Genomic DNA, 24,984 nt, shown 5'->3' with positions numbered 1-24,984 from the left:
GCGAGCTGCCATGTGGCCATTCCCCCTAAGCACAGCGGCTTTAAGGGGAATATACTACTAAGTGAGACTGCTATGTGTAGGCCTGAGGAATAGCCCAGAGCCGATTCTTCCCCGAGCACAGCGGCTTGGAGAGGAATATACTACCTATATACACTACCTAGTGAAACTGCTATGTGAAGGCCCGGGAACAGCCCGAAAAGCCATCCCCATTAAGCACCACGGCTTTGAGGGGAATATACTACCTAGTGACTGCTATGTGAAGGCCCGGGAACAGCCCGAAAAGCCATCCCCCTTAAGCACCACGGATTTAAGGGGAATATACTACCTAGTGAAACTGCTATGTGAAGGCCCGGGAACAGCCCGAAAAGCCATCCCCCCTTAAGCACCGCGGCTTTGAGGGGAATATACTACCTATCAAGACTGCTGTATCTAGGTCTTTGAGGCAGCGTCAATGAGCTTTCCCCTCCAAGCATGCAGCTATGAGCGGAATATACTATAATGAAATAAATATAATCTAACCCAGCAACCACCTGGTATGCAATAACAGAATTCTACAGATATACATATTTGAACGTTTACTCATCATCGAGTAGTGCAAGAGCTCATGGTTGTTTGTGCTGAAAGGATCTCATTCATGTGAGGCATGATATAGCGCTGGTGGGCAGAAGATGACCGACGGCCCAGGATACTCAGGGTTGAGGTAGGCGGATATAGAGCTGCGGTTGTGGCTGTGCAGATTCTTAAACAGTGGGAATAGCGATCTGGGGCAGATCGCAGCTTAGGCAGAGATCACTCAGCTTGGAGGAGAACCCTCGTCGTTGGGTTTGCAGCCATCGAATAAACATGGGTGCCGACCCATGTGTCAGAGGGCAATGATGCGAGAAGTTCAGCATGGAAGATAAAGGACAAAGAAAACAGTGTTAGTTTTAGCAATGATTATTCGGGGTTCCTTGACTCCCCAGACAGAACTGTCAGACATTGAATGTTTCAAAACTGTGTATATTTGATCTCCAACGTTAATTCAGTAAGGGTGAGATTATGCTGAGGATTAAAAGGTGAGAGGTCTGTGTATATTCGCCACCTGAGAAACCAATAGAAAGCTGTAACAACTGCATCTGACGTTTATCAATGTATAGTGAAACCCCTTTGCCAGTCTTTATCATTGCGTGGAGGACGTGCCTTCTTAAGGCCCTTGAGGAGCAAATTAATGAACTCTAGCGTGGCTTAATACTTAGCACTTGAAGATTGCAGGATTCGAATGAAAATACAATTATATATAATGCATGAACGACTATTATATCTATTGCACAAGTACACAGAGAAGGGACAGAAGAAGATAAAGTACCAAGCTGAATTGTATGCTTTGAATCATGCTCTTGGTTGGAGGCAGAATATGGGAAATCCTTGAGGGGCTTGACGTGTAGATCCAGAGTCATTTGGTTGAACGAAGGGCACGGCAAGCTGGTGGGGCAAACCACTCATTGTGAAATCCCCCGAACCAGCAGAAGGTGCAGCATCTGTAAGTAACTAGAGAGGATCTGAGGACACCGCAAGGTCATTATAAAAGAATGAACATAACATTCCACTCGTCGCAGAGGGGCTAAGGACCAAAGATCTGAGCAATAGCCATCTATAAGATTGCATTCATGCCGAATAGTCTGCGTCTTTACACCAGACACAAGTGTATTACATCGTTTCATTTGCAGAAGGTTGGGTTTGCGTTCACCCAGGCAACTTCAAATAGACTATGAACTGTAAACTAAAGTCATTGTACGGAGATGCTTTTTCAACAATTGGCGGGACATCAAGCGGATAAAATGCAGATCCCAGCAATTCCTACAGTAGCCTGCATCATGGAGCATTGGCAGGTTATTTTCATACTGCTGTTAATCTGGAGAGTGCATCAGCAAACTCTGCGGCCGGCGCATAGGATTATAAATCAGACAACGTGCATTAAAAACATTATAACACAAAATGCGATGTTATGCAGTGAGGAGGTTTCACCGATGACAGGTGGCTCTGATGAGATTGTACCACTGCCTTTTCTCTGTACACAGGGGACCAGTGAGGTAAGCAGTCACCAGAATGAATGCATGACCCTATAGGTTACTGGATGTTGCACACAGCATAGATAGCAAAACAAGCGATGACGCGCAAATAGTTGTCTCCCATGTTTTGATGCGGACTGCGTCACACCAGCAATGAACCTCTCTGGAGTTTACTAGCGAGCGACCCGAGACCACCTCTTTTAGCGGAGCAGAGGTATCGGACTGCTTCCACACCAATCCAACGAACCGCATCAAGGGGTTAACGCTACAGGGACCTATTCAATAGTACTAACCAAGCAGGTGTGAACGTGACCTAAGACTATGGTGCCTTAAGGTTTGGACAGAAAGGCTAACGCTTGTTCCTTATAAATATAAAACATCTCTTTTAGAGGGACTACCAGTGGGAGACCATAATTGAAGGCAGTAATCAGTATTGAATGTATTACAAGTCTAATATGTAGTAGAACGTAGAGCACCTTTTGGAACATTTGGAAAGGCGCTAAATAAATAACATGAATTGTAATTATGGCTGTTCTGATGCGGGACAGCTTGTCTGGTGGCAGTGAAGCTTGCATCAGCACACTATCGAGAATGATACCGATAATTCTAGACGTGTGGAAGGGCTTCCAGTTCCTGTTCTGAAAGAGGTAGGCCTAGCTGTTGAAAAGTTTTATCTGAGCAAGTTAACTAGGAAATGGTTAAAAGATGGACACCAAGGGGTGCTTGCAGGTGTTGCAGAGAATCCAGCATACTGCTTCTGATGAGGTGTCAAAGAAACGTGGGCTACTATGGCAACCAAATGCACATTTGATTGTAAAACCTTAAAATATATATGCCACAGAAGGCATATGGGATGTCTGCTTTCCCTGCCATGTCATCTACAGAGCAAAGAAACGGGAAAATCTTTAGTAGTTATTAATACTCTTAACAGAATAATCGTGAGGAACTAATGGCTCAAGAAACGTTGCTAGAAAAATTCCTCCTAGCACTAGGCTAGGGGCCTGTCGTGTTTTTAAATGTTTAAATAGCAGCACGTGTAATACTCCTGGCTCCTTCAGTGCAAACTTGAGTCTTGAGTGCAGGTTTCAACAGACATGGGTCCCTGGGAGCCAGCATAACCTGCTAAGAAACCTTGATTTAAGCCTGTGATAAGGTCATTTGACAAACATCTGTGATTAGAAAGAGCTTGGAAACGATTTGCAGCATGTGGCCTCCTGAGGCACACCCAGCGAGGGGCAGAATATTGCAGGTAGAGCTTCATTCCTGTAAGGAAAAACTCTTCTTTGGTAGGTGATTAAATGTACATGCCGCTTGGCAGAGAATGATTCATGGTATTCATAGAAAAGACACTGTAGGAGAGATTGAAGTCTAAAATGATGGTCAAAAATGTATCGAGCTTCCCTTCATATTCCCGTGATGGAAATTATTAATTTATTTCCATTTTTAATTTCATTGATTTATAGTAGTATAAATACTTATACACATACAACTTCTGTATAATTGCCTAAAATATGACTTACTGCAGGCCAAATATTTCCATGATAAAACATTGCTATGCAGAATAGTATTATATACCTGCCAAGATGCGATTCCTAAGGAATTGCTGCTGCAGGGGGCAGGAAGCTAGAACTCGTGGCTGGATCTGGGACTCCAATTCCCAGAATCCTCGGGAGTGTGACGTCAGTGGCACAAGTGGTTGAACGCGGAAGTAGAAACATTTGTTTACATGCAGGCAGAGGAAATCGAGTTTGTTCACGGGAATATATCGTGCAATTAAAGGCCTCAAGCGCTGATTTTACTTCGAGAATGTAGGACAGGGAGGCAGGTACTTTGGGAATGCCGGGGTCAGCTTACTCCTGCCTTTTTTGGTGTTTAATTACCCGCCGACCGAGAGACTCTTAGCTGACACACAAGAAAGAGGTTGTTACCGGAGCTGGCGTAGAACTCGGGACTTCCTCTGGCCCAAAGGATATTAAAAGCTACTCCAGATGAGTACGGAAGGGACACCTGAATGTGTGTCGTGCGGGAGCTGTGGCTCGTTCCAGCGGCGTCTGAACCATGCTCTGAGCTAACCTGTGTTTCGGGAATGAGGCATTTCTTACGGCTTCTTGCGTATGATGATTCGGTTCCAGAGTCGGAGATTGCAATAGACATTTGCAAGGACAGCACCGGCAGGCAAGCAGCAGCAACATGAAACACAGCAGCAGGAACATGAACGCAGCAGCAATAGCAAGTGAACACAGCAGTGGCAGCAGGCAAGCAGCAGCGACGTAGAGGTAGCTGCGGCAATAGCAGCAGCAAGCAATGCATGGAGAGAGATCTGCAGGTTAAATAGAGCGGCATATTAAGGAGTTTGGTTGGTTGTAGAGTGGCAAGGGGCGTTATGTATGAATGCAGCATAAGTGCTCGAGTTGACTGCCTGAACTAGCTCGCAGGCTTCGCCTCATTTGTCTCAGTGGACTTCACAGTTTGTACAGAATATCAGTATGACAATACGACACCCTCTGTCCTTAGACCCTCACATCGTACAAGGAAAAACTTCCGGAGAAAACCCACAGTTTAAAGGGAAAAATGGGAGAAACCTCAGGGAGAGCAACAGAGGAGGGATCCCTCTCCCAGGACAGACAGACGTGCAATAGATGCCGTGTGTAAATTGAAAAGATAATACATTTGCAACATACAGTAGGTAGTCCAATTTTTTGGAAATGCATGTGTGTATAATAGGACCTATGATCCAGGACCACAGCCACGACTCAAGATCCAGGGCTCGCGATCCAGGACACAGGACCGCAGGATCATCCATGTCTCCGGATCCCGGCGTATATAGACACCAAAAAGAAAGACATTTGGGGAAGCTGGGTTAATCGGAACATGAGAGTACACAGGTATAGACAGAGAGAAGGAAGAAGTAAGATGTCCCCCGACAAACTAAGCCTATATCAGCAAAACTAGGGGCTGAATCTAATCAGCCCTAACTATAAGCTTTATCAAAAAGGATGGTCTTAAGCGCACTCTTAAAAACGGATAGGGTGTCTGCCGCCCGAACACAAACTGGAAGCTGATTCCACAAATGTGGAGCTTGATAAGAAAAGGCTCTGGCTCCCATTGTACTTTTAGAGACTCTAGGAACAACCAACAACCCTGCATTCTTGGAACGCAATGCCCTAGTAGGACAGTAGGGTATAATGAGTTCTTTAAGGTAAGATGGCGCCTGCCCATTCAGGGCTTTGTAGGCGAGAAGAAGAATTTTAAATTATATCCTGTGTTCTATAGGGAGCCAGTGTAAGGCAGCCAGAAGAGGAGTAATGTGGTCGCTTTTCCTAACTCTGGTTAGTACACGAGCTGCAGCATTTTGAATCAGCTGAAGCGACTTGACTGACTTCTTGGTACACCCTGATAATAAGGAGTTACAATAATCCAGCCTTGAAGTAACAAATGCATGGACTAGTTTCTTTGCATCGTTTTGAGGCAAGATATGCCTGATTTTTGCAATGTTACGTAGATGGAAGTAGGCGGTCCTTGAAATTGATTTTATGTGGGCGTTAAAGGATAAATCCTGATCAAATATAACACCAAGATTCCTTACAGTCTCACTGGAGGCCAAATTAATGCCATCCATAGTTAGTATATCTTTGGATAATTTGTTTCGTAGATTCTTCGGGCCAAGTACAATAACTTCAGTTTTGGTCGTGTTTAACATCAAAAAATGTAAGGTCATCCACGTTTTTCAGTCCTTGAGGCAGTCTTGAATTTTATTTAGATGATTAATTTCATCAGGCTTAATTGATAAATATAGTTGAGTATCATCCGCATAACAATGAAAGTTTACAGAATGATTCCTTATAATATTGCCTAACGGAAGCATATATTATGTGAACAAAATAGGTCCGAGCACTGAGCCCTGTGGCACTCCATGGCTAACTTTGGTTTGCTTGGAAGATTCATCGTTGACACGTACAAACTGAGAGCGTTCAGATAGATAGGACCTAAACCAGCCTAAAGCAGTTCCCTGTATGCCAACTAAGTGCTCTAGTCTTTGCAATAGGATGTCATGGTCGATAGTATCAAATGCAGCACTGAGATCGAGCAAAACAAGAATAGAGACAAGTCCCTTGTCTGAGGCTATTAGAATGTCATTTGTGACTTTAACCAGAGCTGTCTCTGTGCTATGATGTGTTCTAAAGCCAGACTGAAAATCTTCAAATAAATCATTGTTTTTTAAGTAATCACACAGCTGTTTTGCGACTGCTTTCTCAAGAATTTTGAGAGGAACGGAAGATTAGAAATAGGTCTATAGTTGGCTAAAACCTCTGGATCGAGGTTGTGCTTTTTAAGAAGCGATTTTATCACTGCTATTTTTGAATGATTGTGGAACATAGCCTGATAATATTATATAATAATATTTAATAAAGAAGTGCTAATTAATGGAAAAACTTTCTTCAACAGCTTAGTTGGAATTGGGTCTAACATGCACGTTGATGGTGTAAAAGGGAGAATCATTTAATTTAATTGTTCAAGGTTTATGGCTGAAAAGCATTCTAGTTTACTATCTAGTGTAATATTAGAACTTACGTTTCCGGGAGCTGTTGATAACACTATACTGGTCAAAGGCAAGAGGTCATTGATTTTGTTTCTAAGAGTAACAATTTTATCGTTAAAAAAGCACATAAAATCACTGCTACTGAGTGCTATAGGAATAGAAGGCTCAATCGAGCTATAGCTCTCTGTCAGCCTGGCTACAGTGCTGAAAAGAGATCTTGCATGATTCTTATTCTCATCTATTAATGAAGAGTAGTAGGCTGCTCTCGCTTTACGCAGTGCTTTCTTATATTCATTGAGAGTAATATGCCAAATTAAACGAGATTCTTCAAGTTTAGTGGAACGCCATATCCTTTCAAGTTGTCTCGACTTTTGATTTATTTTGCGGGTTTCGGCATTATGCCATGGAGCACTATGTTGTTTTATTTTCTTCTTTTTCAAAGGAGCAACAGAGTCTAATTTTATTCGCAGCGCATCTGTAGCACTATCAACAACATGATCAATTTGGGGTGGTGTACATTTTGTATAAGTTTCCTCCCTTACATGCAGACATGCTATCGAGTTATGTATTGATGGAATCTCTTCCTTAAATTTGGCTATAGCAATAACAGATAGGTTTCTGCTGCAGGAGCGTTTGACTAATGCTTTGTAGTATCGTAATAGTACTTCAAAAGTTACTAAGAAATGGTCGGATAAAGCAGGATTATGCGGTTCGACTAATAGTTGCTCAATTTCGATACCATAAGTCAGAACAAGGTCGAGAGTGTGATTATAGCAGTGGGTTGGTTTATTTACACTCTGACAGAAACCAACAGAATCTAATATAGAGTTAAATGCAACAGTAAGGCTATTTTTATCACCGTCAACATAAAGTCACCTACGATAATTACTTTATCTGTTTTAAGTACCAAAGTTGATAAAAACTCAGAGAATTCTGATAAGAATTCTGAATAAGGACCTGGTGCACGGTACACTGTAACAAATAAGATTGGCTGCAAAGTTTTCCAGGTCGGATGCGTAAGACTAAAAACGAGGCTTTCAAAGGAGGTATAATTACATTTTAGTTTAGTATTGATAAGTAAACTTGAGTCAAAGATTGCTGCAACTCCACCTCCTCGGCCCGTGCCTCGGGCAATATGAGTATTGATATGGCTGGGTGGAGTGGCCTCATTTATGCTGACATATTCTTCATGTCTCAACCAAGTTTCAGTGAGACAGCATATATCAATATTATAATCTGATATTAAATCATTTACCAATATTGCTTTAGATGCTAGAGATCTTATGTTTAAAGAGACCACATTTAATCTTCCTGTTTTGTTGCACTGTAGTACACCTAACAAAAATATAAATGCAACACTTTTGTTTTTGCTCCACATTTTCTATATACACAAAATAACCATTTCTCTCAAATATTGTTCACAAATCTGAAAAAATCTGTGATAGTGAGCACTTCTCCTTTGCCGAGATAATCCATCCCACCTCACAGGTGTGGCATATCAAGATGCTGATTAGACAGCATGATTATTGCACAAGTGTGCCTTAGGCTGGCCACAATAAAAGGCCACTCTAAAATGTTCAGTTTTATCACACAGCACAATGCCACAGATGTCGCAAGTTTTGAGGGAGCGTGCAATTGGCATGCTGACAGCAGGAATGTCCACCAGAGCTGTTGCCCGTGAATTGAATGTTCATTTCTCTACCATAAGCCGTCTCCAAAGGCGTTTCAGAGAATTTGGCAGTACATCCAACCGGCCTCACAACCGCAGACCACGTGTAACCACACCAGCCCAGGACCTCCACATCCAGCATGTTCACCTCATCGTCTGAGACCAGCCACTATGACAGCTGCTGCAACAATCGGTTTGCATAACCAAGGAATTTCTGCACAAACTGTCAGAAACCGTCTCAGGGAAGCTCATCTGCATGCTCGTCGTCCTCATCGGGGTCTCGACCTGACTCCGGTTCGTCGTCGTAACCGACTTGAGTGGGCAAATGCTCACATTCGATGGCGTCTGGCACGTTGGAAAGGTGTTCTCTTCACGGATGAATCCCGGTTTTCACTGTTCAGGGCAGATGGCAGACAGCGTGTGTGGCGTCGTGTGGGTGAGCGGTTTTCTGATGTCAATGTTGTGAATCGAGTGGCCCATGGTGGTGGTGGGGTTATGGTATGGGCAGGCGTATGTTATGGACGACGAACACAGGTGCATTTTATTGATGGCATTGTGAATGCACAGAGATACCGTGACGAGATCCTGAGGCCCATTGTTGTGCCATTCATCCACGACCATCACCTCATGTTGCAGCATGATAATGCATGGCCCCATGTTGCAAGGATCTGTACACAATTCCTGGAGGCTGAAAACATCCCAGTTATTGCATGGCCAGCATACTCACCGGACATGTCACCCATTGAGCATGTTTGGGATGCTCTGGATCGGCGTATACGACAGCGTGTTCCAATTCCTGCCAATATCCAGCAACTTCGCACAGCCATTGAAGAGGAGTGGACCAACATTCCACAGGCCACAATCAACAACCTGATCAACTCTATGCGAAGGAGATGTGTTGCACTGCGTGAGGCAAACGGTGGTCACACCAGATACTGACTGGTTTTCGGACCCCCCAGACCCCCCCCAATAAAGCAAAACTGCACGTTTCAGAGTGGCCTTTTATTGTGGCCAGCCTAAGGCACACCTGTGCAATAATCATGCTGTCTAATCAGCATCTTGATATGCCACACCTGTGAGGTGGGATGGATTATCTCGGCAAAGGAGAAGTGCTCACTATCACAGATTTTTTCAGATTTGTGAACAATATTTGAGAGAAATGGTTATTTTGTGTATATAGAAAATGTTTTAGATCTTTGAGTTCATCTCATGAATAATGGGAGCAAAAACAAAAGTGTTGCATTTATATTTTTGTTCAGTGTAGTTGTTACATTTACTTTTATTAGGTTATTATGTATGACACCTCTATTAGGTTTTACCTTAAATTGTCCTTGAGCAGACACACACACCGTTAATATTGGGTATTTTATTGGGTTCGGGATTCCTATGGATGACTGCCTAGGAGAGAGCGCGGAGAAGCGTGTAAGACTGCGACTCCGCCTCCTGATCTCAACTCCAGTTTGTCATAGATTAAGTCCACAAAGCCCTGAAATGTTTGCCGAAATGAGATCGGCACCTTCCAAAGTAGGATGAATGCCGTCCCTCTTAATCAGACCAGGTTTTCCCCAGAAGGCTGTCCAATTATTTACGACGCCCACATTGTTTGCTGGGCACCACCAAGACAACCAGCGCTGAAATGATGACATGCGGCTATACATGTCATCATTGATCAGATTGGGGAGGGGACCAGAGAAGATTACGGTGTCCGACATTGTTTTAGCATAACTACACACCGACTCCACATTAAGTTTGGTGCATTCTGATTGGCGTAAACGAACATCATTACCACCGACGTGAATAACAATCCTACTGTATTTACGTTTATTTTTAGCCAGCATTTTAAGATGCGCCTCAACGTCGCCCGCTCTGGCCCCCGGAATGCATGTGACTGTGGAGGCTTCGGTCTCTAAATTCACGTGTCTCATAATAGAGCTACCAATAACCAGAGTTGGCTTCTCAGCGGGTGTCTCGCTGAGTGGGGAATATCTGTTAGATAAGTGAACGGGTTGGTGGGGACCTGCGGGTTTCGCGTTATGCCCCTTCTGAACAGTCACCAAGTCTCCCAGCTGCTCGGGAGTTGCCGGGGGACGGCTAAGAGGAGCTACCTTTTGCCGGTCCGCACCGGCTAACATGGGCTTTACTGTAGCTGAGTTACTTTCTAAGATGCGGAGCCGGGCTTCTATGGCTATGATTCCCGCCTCCAACCTAACAACTATACTACATTTAACCAGCGACGTGCAGTCAGGGGAGGCAGAGCCTCACCTGTCATACTCCAATGTAACGGAAAAACAACTAAAGAAAAACTAAATAGTAATAATAATAAAATGTCTCCACTGATCTGTGTTGTAAATGTGATTTATGTATGATTCCAATCGCTTTTTATAGTCAAAATTAGCAAATTTGCCGAGCTCCGCTACAACTACGGGTAGCGATGAGAAGTGAGGCAGGGACGAGCTCTGCCTCTTGTAAACCCACAGTAACTGGCTGGAGCGCGGGCACTAATTTACCGCGGGCACTTATTTTGTGAGCGCGCTCAAGCCAGTTACTGTGTGGTGAGGTGAGGCCGGTGAGGCACAGATGAGCTCTGCCTCACATCAGAATGCGTCACCCCACAGAAACTGTCTGGAAAGCGGGCCCTAAGCGCATGCCTGCACCATCTCACTGTATGTCACCAATGTAATGTTTGTAGATCCCTTTATTACATTTATCCTCGCCATCCATAGTCTCTAAATAACTTATTTCACGTATATATGATATTTAGGCTCGCTGGTCTCATCATACAACGGCAATGAAAAAAGCACCAGGGGAGGCAGCCATAACCTCTGCCGCACTGAAGGGGGCGCACGTGAGCCCACAGGTTCTTGTTGCTACTGTTATTCTACGCAGAGACGCAAACAACAAACTAGACTTTTGAAACTAGAGGAAGATAAGGAGGACTTTTACAAAAAAGCAGAGCCCTATCTCTCTAGGGCTCTGCAAAAAAGTAATAGAGATTGTTGTCCAGAAGGATAGCATGGACTTCAAGTCAAGGTAAGACCCCAATTGTAATGAAAATGGGATCTTACTAAGAAAGAACAATCCAATATTTAGATTTTGGGTATCCTTTTGTTGAACGGTCTGTTAAACTAAAAAAGCTTTTGAAAATAACCGAATATGTCGATTATGGTCAAAATATAATATGTGTAAATCTGACTCTGAAAGAGTCAGTGCCTCACCAGCCATGAACCTCACCGCACGTCACTGCATTTAACACATGTACCGGTACCAGTAAAGGAGGTAGGGAAGTAACCAAACATGAGACAGTTAGAGCAGGAAATAGCATCCAAGGGTGGGGAAAGAGCCATGGCTAGCTATCAAGCTAAAGTAGCTACCGTTAGCAAACCCGAAAAGAGTGTAGGCAACTTTGGAGTTACAGTCACTAATGGCGCATTTCCACTGCAACGGGGTAGCCCCGTTTAAGCGTCCCTAAGCGTCCTCGCTCAGGCCTCGGGCTGCCTCGCTGGCCGTCCGAGGCCGTGGCGCATTTCCATTACAGTTTAGGACCTGGGGTAGCAACGCAGTGTAGGCGGGGCGATCGGCTTTGTTTTTGTTCACATTTCGAGTTGTTCCGTCGAGCTCCCGCTGGATTTGATCATCCCCAATGAGATGTAGGAACGTCGTCACCTCCTCGGTCGACCACGTGTGCTTTTCTTATTAGACGTAGCCATTTTTGTAGCTCATCCGTTTACAAAATGCTGTTTATAAAAATGCTGCAAGCTTGCTTCTAAATATATATGCGACGCTAGGGATGAACTCGCGCGCGATCTTTTGACGATTCTCTCTGACCTATCAGCAGTCGAGAGTGTTGACGTCACTAGTTCAGCCCTGGTCCTGGTCTGATAGAACCACGATTTTATGGGGCCGGAAAAAGAGGGAAAAAGTACCCACTAGCCGGTACTAGGCTATATGGAAAGACCACCAAAAACTGGCCTGGCCGCTTGAGGACGGTTAAGGACGCTTAAACGGGGCTACCCGCTGCAGTAGAAATGCGCCATAAGAAAAGGAGAGTTGTGAGTGCTTAAGCTGTAGTAGCGTGTGATTACAATGTCAGGCAGTTGCCGTGATAAAGAGTTTTAAAACGATCGATTAAGTTAAGATAATAAGCTATCAGCAACAGAACAGGCAAACGGGATACCCGGAGATGACAACAACAACCGGAAGTTGCAACATGCTTACCGCAATAGTGGTCCGTGTAGAAACAGATTGAAACTTGCGGTTGTAATACACAACAAGGTGTGGGTAAGAACATATTTCCCTAATGGCTTGTGTACAAACACTATAGCCAAGATGCTTCCTCGACTGTTTAGTTACGTAACCTTCCCATTGGCTAAAGGCTCACTCTCAGATAATCAATTTGGCTCAAAATCCTTATCCAGTCCCATCACGTTTTACATGGTGTGAGAGTCTGAATAGTAGCCTATTTGTCACTGAGAGTTTGCCAGTTTATGAAACTGCCTTGATGCCTTGGCCAAGTAAGATGTAGCCGTCTCACTTTCCACAGTGCACTTTCTCAGTTTCGCAGTCAAGAGGCATTTTTACTTACTTTAGTGCTTCTTGAGAGTTAAAAATAGAATGTGTGAGAGTGTGAGCCATGTAGCTGCGGATCATTGGCCCAGCGTCTCCAATTACCTCGACCTGGTAAAATAATGTCAGCCGCTGGCAGTCCGACAACCCGCTGCAGGGGGGAGGAGAGGGGAGGTACCGGCTGGGGGGAGGCAGATCAAACCAGAAAAACTATAGCAGAGAGAGAATGCTGCTGTGTGCCGGGTAGGGAGGGGTGCTTTAAAAATGTATTCAATTACAAGTTACTAGTTACCTCAAAATGTAATTAAGAACCTAATCTAAGTATCACAATATAAATGTAATGTAACGTCATTACTTTCCGCTTTTGGATTACCTGCATACTAAATGCAATGCACATAAATAAAAGAAAAAATAAATATCAATAAGATGTTTTTTATTTAAGTCTATTATGTACTGTAAGACAACAGAACAATTTGTGTGACCAAGATGTTTGGGTTCAGAAATGTGCCCTCTGCTCAGAGATTTTATTGATAGGAAAACCTTCATTCAGCATATTCAGGAAGTAATACACCAGCAATCAGAAAATGTTCCATTTTAGTTGAATACACACAGTTAAGCTCACACACACTATTTTATGAACATATAGGTTCACCTGCTGAATTAAAAACAGAACAAATTAACCAAAGAAAGTGAAAACCATAAAGCAGTAGGCGTATAGATTCACACTTAAAGTATTAAGTATTACAGAACAGAACAGCTTAAAAATGCTGCTTTTAGTTTTCTACATGTTAATTTTATTTTGTTTAAGTTGTCCAACAGATAAGGTATCAATCTATTGCATACAAAATAAGTGAAGAACACATTTCCATTTGAAAATGTATTGTAACATTGTAATCATGCAAGTCATTTCTTTGTTAGGATTACAGTTCCTTTTTTTGTAATCTAATTACATAATCCCTTTACATGAGCTCTGTCACTCCCCAAGTCTGGTTGTTTGAATCTTTGTCTCTACTTGAATATCTATTTCATTTAATTGCACTCAAGTTATTTCGTCCTCGTGTAAACGGGGTCTAAGGGTGCATTCACACCATGGATGTATAATAAGAACTGGATACAGCGTGGGAGGCGGGGCCTCATTCATTCCTATGAGAGCTGCTCATTGGCGCATGATGTTAAAATGGGCAAACTTTTGAGAGAGCGAAACGTCACAGATTACCCGTCATGCCTGAGAAGTACCCGTATGTGCGCTCATAGAGCATGCACAACTTTAACCACGCCCCCCAAAAGGCTCGTTCACATCAAGCACGTCAATTTGAACACGTAACAGCACCGCGTGTTCATGACAACATGGTACTGGATTTGTTATGATGGATTTGATATTAACGAGGCGGCCGCGGCAGTTAGCAGCTGCAGCCTGTTATGATCAATTGTGATTTAAATCTTTATCTAAAAAGTAAAGCTGATGATGGATTACTGTGGTGGAGTTAAAATAACAATAGCCTATTTCTCTTTGAAATGTGATGGAGTAAAAGGATAGTAACTGTGACTATTCATGTTAAGTACCCCACAAGTAACAAAAACGTATAATACTTGAAGGAAAGGTGTAAAATGTTACCATAAATACCAATATCACACACTACAACACAGACTATAACACCCCTTTTTGTTAAATACCAACCATGTGTATATATGTGTATATATATATATATTTATATATTTATATATGCCGCTAAAACTGTGTAATATACCAGGCTGCTAAATCCTCCAAACTGTTACAGAACACGTAACATGAACGTGCCGGGCGGCGCGGTCCCGTGGGTTAGATGCGCGTTCATAATGCAGAGGGAAATAACTCTCAGAATAACGTTATTAGCACATTTTTTACAACTTGAGGAACGAATGTTTTTAATAAGGGCTATACAAACGTTCATACTGGGTAGTTTATTTAGTTTTTAAAAAATTATCCAACGAGTTACAGACCACTCTTTCCCAATGTAAGTCAATGGTAAAAAGTGTTTCCGGGCCCAGCAACCTAACGGAAGTGTAGTACCGCCGTTTGGCCACAACGAATATTCTCATCAGAGTACGGCGCACTTCCTGGGGGCTTGATTCACACCTAATAGTCCGCTCTCTGGTGCGCACCAGACCACAGTTTGTTACATTGTTTCATTTTTCAGAAGGTTCGGTTTGCGTTCACACGGGCAAAACTCAAACGGACTATCAACTGTAAACACAAGTCATGTGCACGGAAATGCTGTTCAACCATTGGTCAGACATTAAGGGGGTAAACACGCAAATCCCGGCAATTTCTACCGGAGCCTCCGCCATGGAGCATCGGTACTTTCTGCAGGTTATTCTCATGCTGCTGTTAATCTGGAGATCAATAGACACTAGCGGCCCGCGCATATAATCAGACAACGTCCGTTAAAAAAACATTATAACACATATAATGAGAGACGTTCTGCAGTAAGGAGGGGCGTTTCACCGACGACAGGTGTTCTTACTTTTATGTAGCTGACGGAGAATTTTTACTTTACACGACACTGTTCAACACTTCATTCTGCTTCACTCTTTAACTAAACAACCGCGGATGTCTTGGAAGACTCTTTCAGTAAAGATTTTGAAGATATCCGCGTTCTTGTGACACGTAAATACTACGCTTCCTATGTTTTGGTGCGGACTGCGTTCACACCAGCAATGAACCGCTCCAGAGTTCGCAAGCAAGCGCTCCGAGACCACCTATTTTAGCGGACCAGAGTCCGGTTGTTTAGTTCACTTCAGAGGTCTCGGATTGTGTTCACACCGACCCAAATGAACCGCACCAAGCGGCTAAACGCACCAGGGTTCGATTCAACCGGACTATACAAGGCAGGTGTGAACGCAGTCCCAACATCCTCCAACACACCCTCACTCCCAACCCGTATACACTCACTCAATAAGGAACGCTTTTGTCCTGGGTAGTCATTGAGACTTCAACATGTAGATAAAGATATCAATTCAAAGTAAACTACTTGGTTAGCTTTATTCTGGTAAAAAATAAGTATGTTTGTAGAAACATTAATTCAATCTGTTAGTTGAGTATGTGACGTGAATTAACATTGGACACATTGGATTCACAGAGGTAACAGACCACAGTCTCCAGGGGGAAGGTTTGTATTCACCCATCAACTGCAGAATCCTCCATGCACAGACTTTCTATCCATCCATCCATCTTCTCCCGCTTATCCGTGGTCGGGGTCGGCGGGGGTAGCAGTTCCAGCAGAGAGCCCCAACTTTATTTTCCCTGGCGACATCAACAAGCTCTGACTGGGGGATCCCAAGGCGCTCCCAGGCCAGCGAAGAGATATAATCCCTCCACCTGGTCCTAGGTCTACCCCTTGGTCTCTTCCCAGCTGGACGTGCCTGGAACACCTCCCTAGGGAGGCGCCCAGGTGGCATCCTAACTAGATGCCCGAACTACCTCAACTGGCTCCTTTCGACGCGAAGGAGGAGCGGCTCAACTCTGAGTCCCTCCCGGATGACCGAACTTCTCACCTTATCCCTAAGGGAGACACCAGCCACCCTGCGGAGAAAACCCATCTCGGCCGCTTGTATCTGCGATCTCGTTCTTTCGGTCATGACCCATCCTTCATGACCATAGGTGAGGGTAGGAACGAAAATGGCCCGGTAGACAGAGAGCTTTGCCTTCTGGCTCAGCTCCCTTTTCGTCACAACGGTGCGGTAAGCGACTGCAGTACCGCTCCCGCTGCCTCGATTCTCCGGCCCATCTCACGCTCCATTGTTCCCTCACTCGAGAACAAGACCCCGAGATACTTGAACTCCTTCACTTGGGGTAAGGACTCATTCCCTACTTGGAGTGGACAGTCCATCGGTTTCTTGCTGAGAACCATGGCCTCAGATTTGGAGGTGCTGATCCTCATCCCAGCCGCTTCACACTCGGTTGCGAACCGATCCAGTGAGTGCTGAAGGGCGCAGACCGATGAAGTCATTAGAACCACATCATCTGCAAAAAGCAGTGGTGCAATCCTTAGTCCACCGAACTGCAGACACCCTCCCCCATGACTACGCCTCGAAATCCGATCCATTACAAACAGGATAGGTGACAAAGCGCAGCCCTGGCGGAGGTCAACCCTCACCGGAAATGGGTCCGACTTACTGCCGAGGACCCGGACACAGCTCTCGCTTTGGGAGTACAGAGATTGGATGGCCCTGAGTAGAGACCCCCTCACCCCATACTCCCGCAGCACCTCCCACAGAACTCCCTGGGAACTCGGTCATACGCCTTCTCCAAGTCTACAAAACACATGTAGACCGGATAAGCGTACTCCCAGGCCCCCTCCAGGATCCTTGCGAGAGTAAAAAGCTGATCCGTCGTTCCACGACCAGGACGGAATCCGCATTGTTCCTCCTCAATCTGAGGTTCAACAATCGGCCTGACCCTCCTTTCGAGTACCTTAGAGTAAACTTTCCCGGGGAGGCTGAGTAGTGTGATGCCTCTGTAATTGGCACACACCCTCTGATCCCCCTTTTTAAAAAGGGGAACCACCCACCCCGGTCTGCCACTCCTTCGGTACTGTTTTCCGACTTCCACGCAATGTTGATGAGACGTGTCAACCATGACAGACTTTGTCTTCCTTTAAACCTTTACTGCCATCATAAATACTACAACCACTAGAACATTTCCTAATGCAGAATGAAGCAATAGGGGTAGATGGAGCATCCCAGTTTGATATTAGGGACACTTTTATTAGCAAACAGGTTTTCAGTACAGACCTGTTGGAGCCTTGTCATGTTACTTTATTATGCTAGGCTTTCCGAGCATTACCTGTCAATGTCCAACCTCTTATAGCCCAAGCCTTTGGTTTTTGGAGTCATATTCTGCCTTAGGTCTATATTCCATTGCTTTTACAAACAAACCAAAAAGCATTTTGACAGAAGCTAGACTTGATTTTTAAGACATCTGTTTTATTTAAGTTTGAATGGCATTATTCTCCCCTAGGGTAGAGCATTTGACACAGACTAAAGAAGTAAACACTTTCCCTTCTGACTTTTGGTTAACTTGTTATACTGTAAACCACATTGAGTGTGTTTATAATGACTTGTTATTACATACTATACTATGACGTGTTGTCATGTTATACTATATTGTAAAATGTCTTTCTGTTATATATGTTACCATTTCACTCTTTTAGGACATTCCATAGTAGTACATTATTTTTTAACAAACTACTGTGTACTGCCACTTTATATGATGACATTTTGTGGCATATACCATGTATACCAAGTATTTTGAAGACATAGTATAGTACTGACTTTATTGTAAGAATGTTATGTCTTACTATAGTATCCCATTTGTTGTTATTATTTATTGGAAACTATAATATTAATTTCTATGATATTATGTATGACATTTTGTTGCATAATATTTGATGATTTTGATATTTTTAATGATGAACAACTCTTTTGTATATTGCTTTTTTATGACATATAATAGGCTACTTAGAGTTTTGTGTACCTTTTCTTGTGCTCCCTTTGTTTGTCTTCATTATCTTCTTTCTCTGGTGATAAATTCAAACATGTCAGAAAAAGAAGTGTAACCGTCTTTTAAGCTGTCACTTTCCTGTGTCTCCTTCTCATTTCTCTCTCAGTCCACCCTTCAAAGAAGAACCGTCAGACGTGCGTGAGGAAGAGCCTGATCTGCGCCTTCGCCATGGCGTTCATCATCAGCGTGATGCTCATCGCAGCCAACCAGATGTTGAGGAACGGCATGGAGTAACTCCGCCCACTGAGCAGGGAGCAGCCTGCATGTGCATGCCAGGCGGTGAGATCATATCCCTGCTGATAGGAAAATAACTAAAGGAAAGAACACAAATCAAATCGAGAAAATACATTTTTAATGTTTCCTTCTTCATTTTTTTCGAATAAGTGGCAACCATCTTCCACCTGAAGCCAGCATGAGGAGTCATGGAGGCTCCTCCCCCTTTTCTCTGACAGGGACACTCAAGGGCTGACATTACACATAATACTCTGTCGTGTATGTTTCCTTGATGCAATAAAAAAAAGTAACAAAAAAAGAAGCTTGAGTGCAGGAGTTCAGAGCTGCAGTGGTTTTCAGAGCTGCAGATCTGCCACCCAGCAGGAGTCTGATGAGCCACCAGGACTGAAATGGAACCACGGAATGGAACAATAGTTATTTTCTTATGCTTCCTGGAAGTATAATGATAGACCCGGCTGCCACTCAAGCAGAAAGAGCCGTACGTCACAGTTCACAGTGCTCCAGCTCTCCAACCTTCTATTTCCATCCCCTTCGCCTGTGGCTGGTATAAAGTGCTGGCATCAGATCATCCACCCACACCAAGCAGTCGAGCGTGCAGTCAAAATGTTGAATGGTAACTCCTGGCCTGTGTTTTGGCCCTGTGATATTCATTTTAGAACACACTAGCTCAGAAATGTGGTTTTTAGATCTCCTCCTTCACTGTTGGTTGAACACTGTTAAGGTGCAAAGAAAAGTTGTCTTTGTCCTGTTCAAATAAAAGATCCACCGTTTCATATGACAGGGTGGATCTTTTATCTTTCCTGGATAACACGCTGGAATTATGGAAGTTGGGTTCAAACTTGGTAATGTGAAAACATGCAGTTTGTAAATGCTGTAAGGTTTACAGATAGATGTACAGTATATATATATATATATATATATATACATGTAAGGGTGGATTTATTCTATACAAATCTATACAGTGTGTCATGTTAAAATGAAAAGGAATTATAATTTATCCATCTATGACCCTATCACTGTTGCACATTTTATGAATTTGAATCCATCATTTAAACTAAAAAAATATATTTAGCATTCAACATGTTCTCATTTTGTAATTGTCCCTATTGTGTGAAGACCACAGATAAAGAACTGTGAATCTCAACAATTTATGTAAAATAAGGGTCTTGTCAAACTTTGAGTGACTTCCTAACAGGTTGATTCTGACTGAGGAGTGCTCTGAACTACTGCTCTGACATCATCACGTCACATGTATGTACAAACACCTGTTTATCAAGTGCATGAGATCAAGTAAGGCATATTTTGTAAATACATCTGGTTCTGCTGAGTGTTGGTGTGTGTGTGTTGTCTCTGTGTGTGTGTGTGGTGTGTGTGTGTGGTGTGTGTGTGTGTGTGTGTGTGTGTGTGTGTGACTTGTCGGTTGCTCTCTGCTCTCTTGGGTTCAGAGGGGGGAGGGGGACCAGCAGAGAGAGAGGTGGCTTCCCCATTACAAACAGGTCAGGAGGTGAAGACCCCCTCTCCCCCCCCCCCCCCCTCAACCCTCTTGCCAAAGCCATAGAACTCCACAGAGGTGACCCAGACACAATATAGACTCTTTAACGTGTTCCAATGTGGAAACACAAGATCAACCTGAAACATGTCTGTCCTGTTACATTTGGTCTGCTCCTGTAATGTGTTTGCACTGTGCCTGTCGTCCATTCCAGGGAAATGATGAAGAGGGTTGTAGGGTGGTGAAAGACTGCCATCTAGAGGGGAAGTGAGATGTGTAGCTGAAAGCACTTTGGCAAAGCCAGGCTTTATATTCACAATGTCTGACAACTGTTGATGTTAAATGTTAAAATATGAGGATTTGTATGTATGTACGTAAATGTTGACTTTGATCTATCAACACTGTGGGGTAGAGCATTACTTGTATTTGAAACAGAATATATATATATATATATTCTTGCCTATGGAAGGAAAAATCACAAATAAATGACTAATATTACAATTTTGAACACTGAGTAAAGGGCACTTTGTGCAAAGACCGTCTACATATCACTGTAGGTCACACTGGTTTTTGGCCTTTTTTGTATATGAAAAGGTAACACTGATTCAAATCATGTTTTAAATCATTTTGCAGCAGTGGTGAAAATGTCCCGCCAAATTCACAGCTAGTCACTGCTAGCATGTTAACTGGACAAACATACATTTTCTTTTGAAAAAGCATTGTAATGTAGATTTTATTTGTATTTGTTTTGTGTTTATTTGAGCTCATGTTACTGTAAACTGTCCTCGCCCCCTGCAGGACAGTTACATGTGTAAAGGATTTTTATTTTGGAGGGGAAACGCACAGTGTCTCTTCATAGCATGGTGTTATCGTTATGTGACTTTGTACATAGCTAATAACATAGCATTTGTATTAGACAAGCACACCCTATACATACTTTGCATGTGTAATATTTAAAACATGTAGACTATAGAAATACTTTCAGTTGTACTATTATTAGAGGCATATTAATTATGTGATTGTAAAATATGGAGATCTGTACAAAAGTCAAATGATTAAACATTGATGCAATAAAACTGTGTTTTTTAAAATGGTGCTTTATGGTTTATTTTACTGTGTGGTCATTAGCAGCCATGATCTATTCCAGGGGGTCTGCAGGGCATAGCCGCGGGAAGTAGGGGTGCTGGGGGTGCTGCAGCACCCCCTGTTGGCGAGTGGTGTACATTTGAAAAACTGAGTGACCACCTAAATACAAATTATTAAACTACATAAAATAGTTATGATTTTACTTAAAATAAAATTTGCTGTATACAGTAGCATATACTAGTCATAGTATATATTTGTATACATCAGGTGGCTTGAATTTATTTTCCAAATAAATAAAATCCGAGTCATCTAGGTCATAGGTCGTGGGAGAGTGACGTAATTGACGCGACACACACACTGCAGAGTGACAACTTTCTAGAATGGCGCAAAAAAGGATTTTGGATTTTTTTCTCCAACAAACAACCCAATAAAAAGAGTGGACCACCAGCTACTCCTCAGCCCACCACCTCTACAACTAGAGTAATATGACACAGAAGAGACACATCTGACTTTAATGCATGTCCATAGTAACATTTTGGACAATGTGGATGTATCTGCTCTAATGAGGGTCTTCATTAGCGCCACCCCAGGCTACATTTGGAGTTTTGTGAAGCCCCAACACAAGGTAAGACGATGTTTCCTTTAATGCTGCTGCCGCTGTGCAGTGTTTTGCCTTGTCAATCAGTTAAAATTGAATTCATAGTTTTATTAATATTGTAAATAATATTTTCTGACTTATTTGTAATGTTATGTAGGTTTGTAAGACCCAGGGGCGTCGCCTGGACCTGGAAACATTCGGGGCTTAGCCCACAGTGGCGGCGCTACAGTCAAAACACGCACATACACAATTGCGCCATCTGGTGTCACAAACGTGTGCTGCATTAGCTTTGTTACGGCAATGCATTGTGGGAGATTCTCATAGCACGTGAGGATCTCTGAGGGTAAGGTGCCTGTATTTCTCGGTGGACAAAATGTATGTTTTTATTTTATAAGGACAATAACGTAACTGTTGTGTTTGTTTAGTTTAATGTTAATTGTTTAATGCTCACAGTCCACAGCAACATGTTTTTAGTGTGATTGGCTATTTGTTTATATGATTTATCAACGTGATCATCAATAGCTAATCTTGAGCACAGAACCCAGCTCATAGTGTCCTTTTATGCTGTCCATTGAAATGCAGGTATGCGAGTTTGTACACCAGTTTATTTATGTTTAATGTTTCACATTGCTCCACATGATGCCTTGACTACAAAGTCTTCCAGTGTTTTCTACGCTTCTTCCTCTGTGTCACAGTTTCGGGAATATCAAGATCATTGCCAGGGCCTTGGTCTTGTCATAGACCTCATGTGCTTCTCGTTACTTTGGTAACTTTTCAGTGTGTTCTCAACTGCTGTTTTGTAATCTACTGCCTGCACCAAGTCAAGTGTTTCTTTCCTGCAGGTATTTGTGCAGGCCCTGAGTGGTTGAGAGCAGTGTCTGGAACATGACAGCATGTAGATGTACTGAATTTTCAAAGCCTTGCTTTCCAGTCCTTTACTAGAGGGGCTGAAAGGCTCCCTAAAGTCTTGATCAAAGCAGGGAGGTTTTTTGACATGCCCAGCGAACAAGTTGTTTGTCTCCTACCTCTAGCTGTTTCTGAAATGTTTGCATCTCTGATGGTGGACAAGAGATGTGGAGAAGAAAGAGTAGAGACACTCCAGGAGATCAACGCAGCTATGTGAGTTTTGTACAACCATTTGTATAAGTTTAATGTTTCACATTGCTTGTGAAAAATATACTACCACTATACGATCACTGATGTTTTGTTGTTGACTGGACACTTATTTTGTAAAAGAGATAGCATGAGAGGATCTCTTAAGCAATGCAGCTCACGTGTCCTTTTTATATGCTGTCCATTGAAATGCAGGAAAGTAATCACCAGATCTGAGTGATCTGTTGACGAGGGGAACACTACACCGGAGTTACATAAGCAGAGATAAAAGTGCTATTTTGGGGGGAACTCACCTCCTCTGGGGTCCCCCAGGAAGACTTTTTTTTAATACTGAAGTTAAAAGCATCAATCTTGTGCACTTTGAGAGCAACATTAAGAGATATGGATACATCTCTCAACACCCCATCAAAAAGAAATCAAAGAATCAGAACAACGGGTTTATTATTTAAAAACACTTCATTTTCCAATTAAATCATAAACTATGTCAATTATTAGAAGTTGTTAGTAATCAGATTAAACAGAAAAAAGGGATGGAAGGAGGAAATAATAATCCCTCATCACTTGCTGTTGCGGTTGAAATGATCTCTTTTGCTGGCCAAACATGCTGGATGGAAAGCAGTGGGTGTCTCACTTGCCTTGGCCCTGTATCTGCAGTCCCTAAATCATCATGTTACTCATTGACTCTTGTCTGTTCTGGTGTTTCCTGTTCATTGTTGTCTCCATTGTCGTCTTTGTCTGTTGTATCTCCTTCTTGTGTGTCCCTTTCTCCTGTTCTCCTTTCTTCATCCTCTTACTCTGTTTGGCTCATCTGTGATGACTGTGTAGGTAAACACAAACAAGTTTTAAGTCAATCAGTTTCCAGCTCTGGTCAAATAATGAATTTCAAGATACACACATTTGTCTTCATTAAAAATGAGTGTCACCACACTGTCACAAAATGTAATACTAACCAATTGAAAATAGTTGAATGTACATCTCTTGTAGATATCACTGTTAGAGTAGTTATCCTGCCAATAGGACAGAATCATTCTATACAAATGCAGTTTGAGTAATTCACTTAATATATTTACTTAAAACTTTAATATAGTCATTTTCACTTAATACTCTAATATAGTCATCTTTCTGCATTCAACACTAAGGAAAGCTGTACAATTTGACATGATAATGAGGAAAAAAGGCCTCCGACAATGCAGATCATTTGTTGATCATATCAATTTTAAGATGCGGGTCAAGGCTTAATATTTGGGAGGCATAGTGTCCCTTGCTCCCTTTCAGGGAGCCCACTGGATTAGCTTTGATCTGAAATATTTGTATAAAAAGCTTGTTTAGCTGGCTGTCCATCTCATAATGTTCACATAGAAACTAGCTGTCAATAGGAAATATAAATTAGAAGAATTATATTTTCATGCAAAATCTGTCACAAAAAGAGGTTGCACATTTAAATGCAGGTGTTGTTATAGCAACGTCAGTGGCCAGACAGCCACATTTACTGCTGCAAATACGTTCAAACATGCTGTCGACACGTAAAGCCAGGGCCGGACTGGGACAATAAGTCAGGCCGGGAATTATACACCCAACCAGGCCACTACCAGTTTTATTTTGTGTAATTTTCCTGGATTTATTTGTCAATATTTACAGCATTGCTGCCCATAGTGATAGCCATAAACTTTAAAACTACCCCAGAATAAACATATGGACATGGGTTACTATTTTTTTTAAAAAGTGCAAATCTATTTATGAACCTATCCATGTGAACATATTTTAAGTGGAGGTGGACCTCAAATCCTCTAGGGGGGTCGGGGGCATGCTCCCCGCGGAAGATTTTTTTTTTTTAAATGTTGGACTTAAATGCATCAATCTGGTGTACTTTGAGGGGGAAATAAAGAGACTACACCCATATGAAACAGAACTGTATACATTTAAATAATCATAAAATCATAAGAACATGGCCATAACCAATAACATACCATATCCAATATGAAAAAACATTGAAACTTGTTTATTTATTTTGTTTTTGGTTCATTTATAGTTAGCATGGCATAGTGTGTCTGGGCTCCTGAACCAGCCTCACCCGTCTCCCCCCTGCTCCTCTTTGAGGCAGC

At 42.6% G+C, this 24,984-nt stretch overlaps 1 protein-coding gene across 1 annotated transcript in view; it reads left to right on the top strand.

Annotated features, from left to right (window-relative positions):
• Positions 1 to 21,161, top strand: part of LOC117555642 (calcium-binding protein 8) — a 205,643-nt gene extending 184,482 nt beyond the window's left edge. Inside the window, exon 7 of the mRNA XM_034230579.1 lies at positions 18,469 to 21,161. Coding sequence (XP_034086470.1) covers positions 18,469 to 18,596 — 128 coding nt within the window. The 3' untranslated portion in view covers positions 18,597 to 21,161. The remainder of the gene's footprint in view (positions 1 to 18,468) is intronic.
• Positions 21,162 to 24,984: the final 3,823 nt, after the last annotated feature.

This window comes from Gymnodraco acuticeps, unplaced genomic scaffold, assembly GCF_902827175.1.
Source record: "Gymnodraco acuticeps unplaced genomic scaffold, fGymAcu1.1, whole genome shotgun sequence".
NCBI lineage: Eukaryota > Metazoa > Chordata > Actinopteri > Perciformes > Bathydraconidae > Gymnodraco > Gymnodraco acuticeps.
The sequence above is the reverse complement of the archived record's forward strand: the minus strand, read 5'-3'. Positions and strand labels throughout refer to the sequence as shown.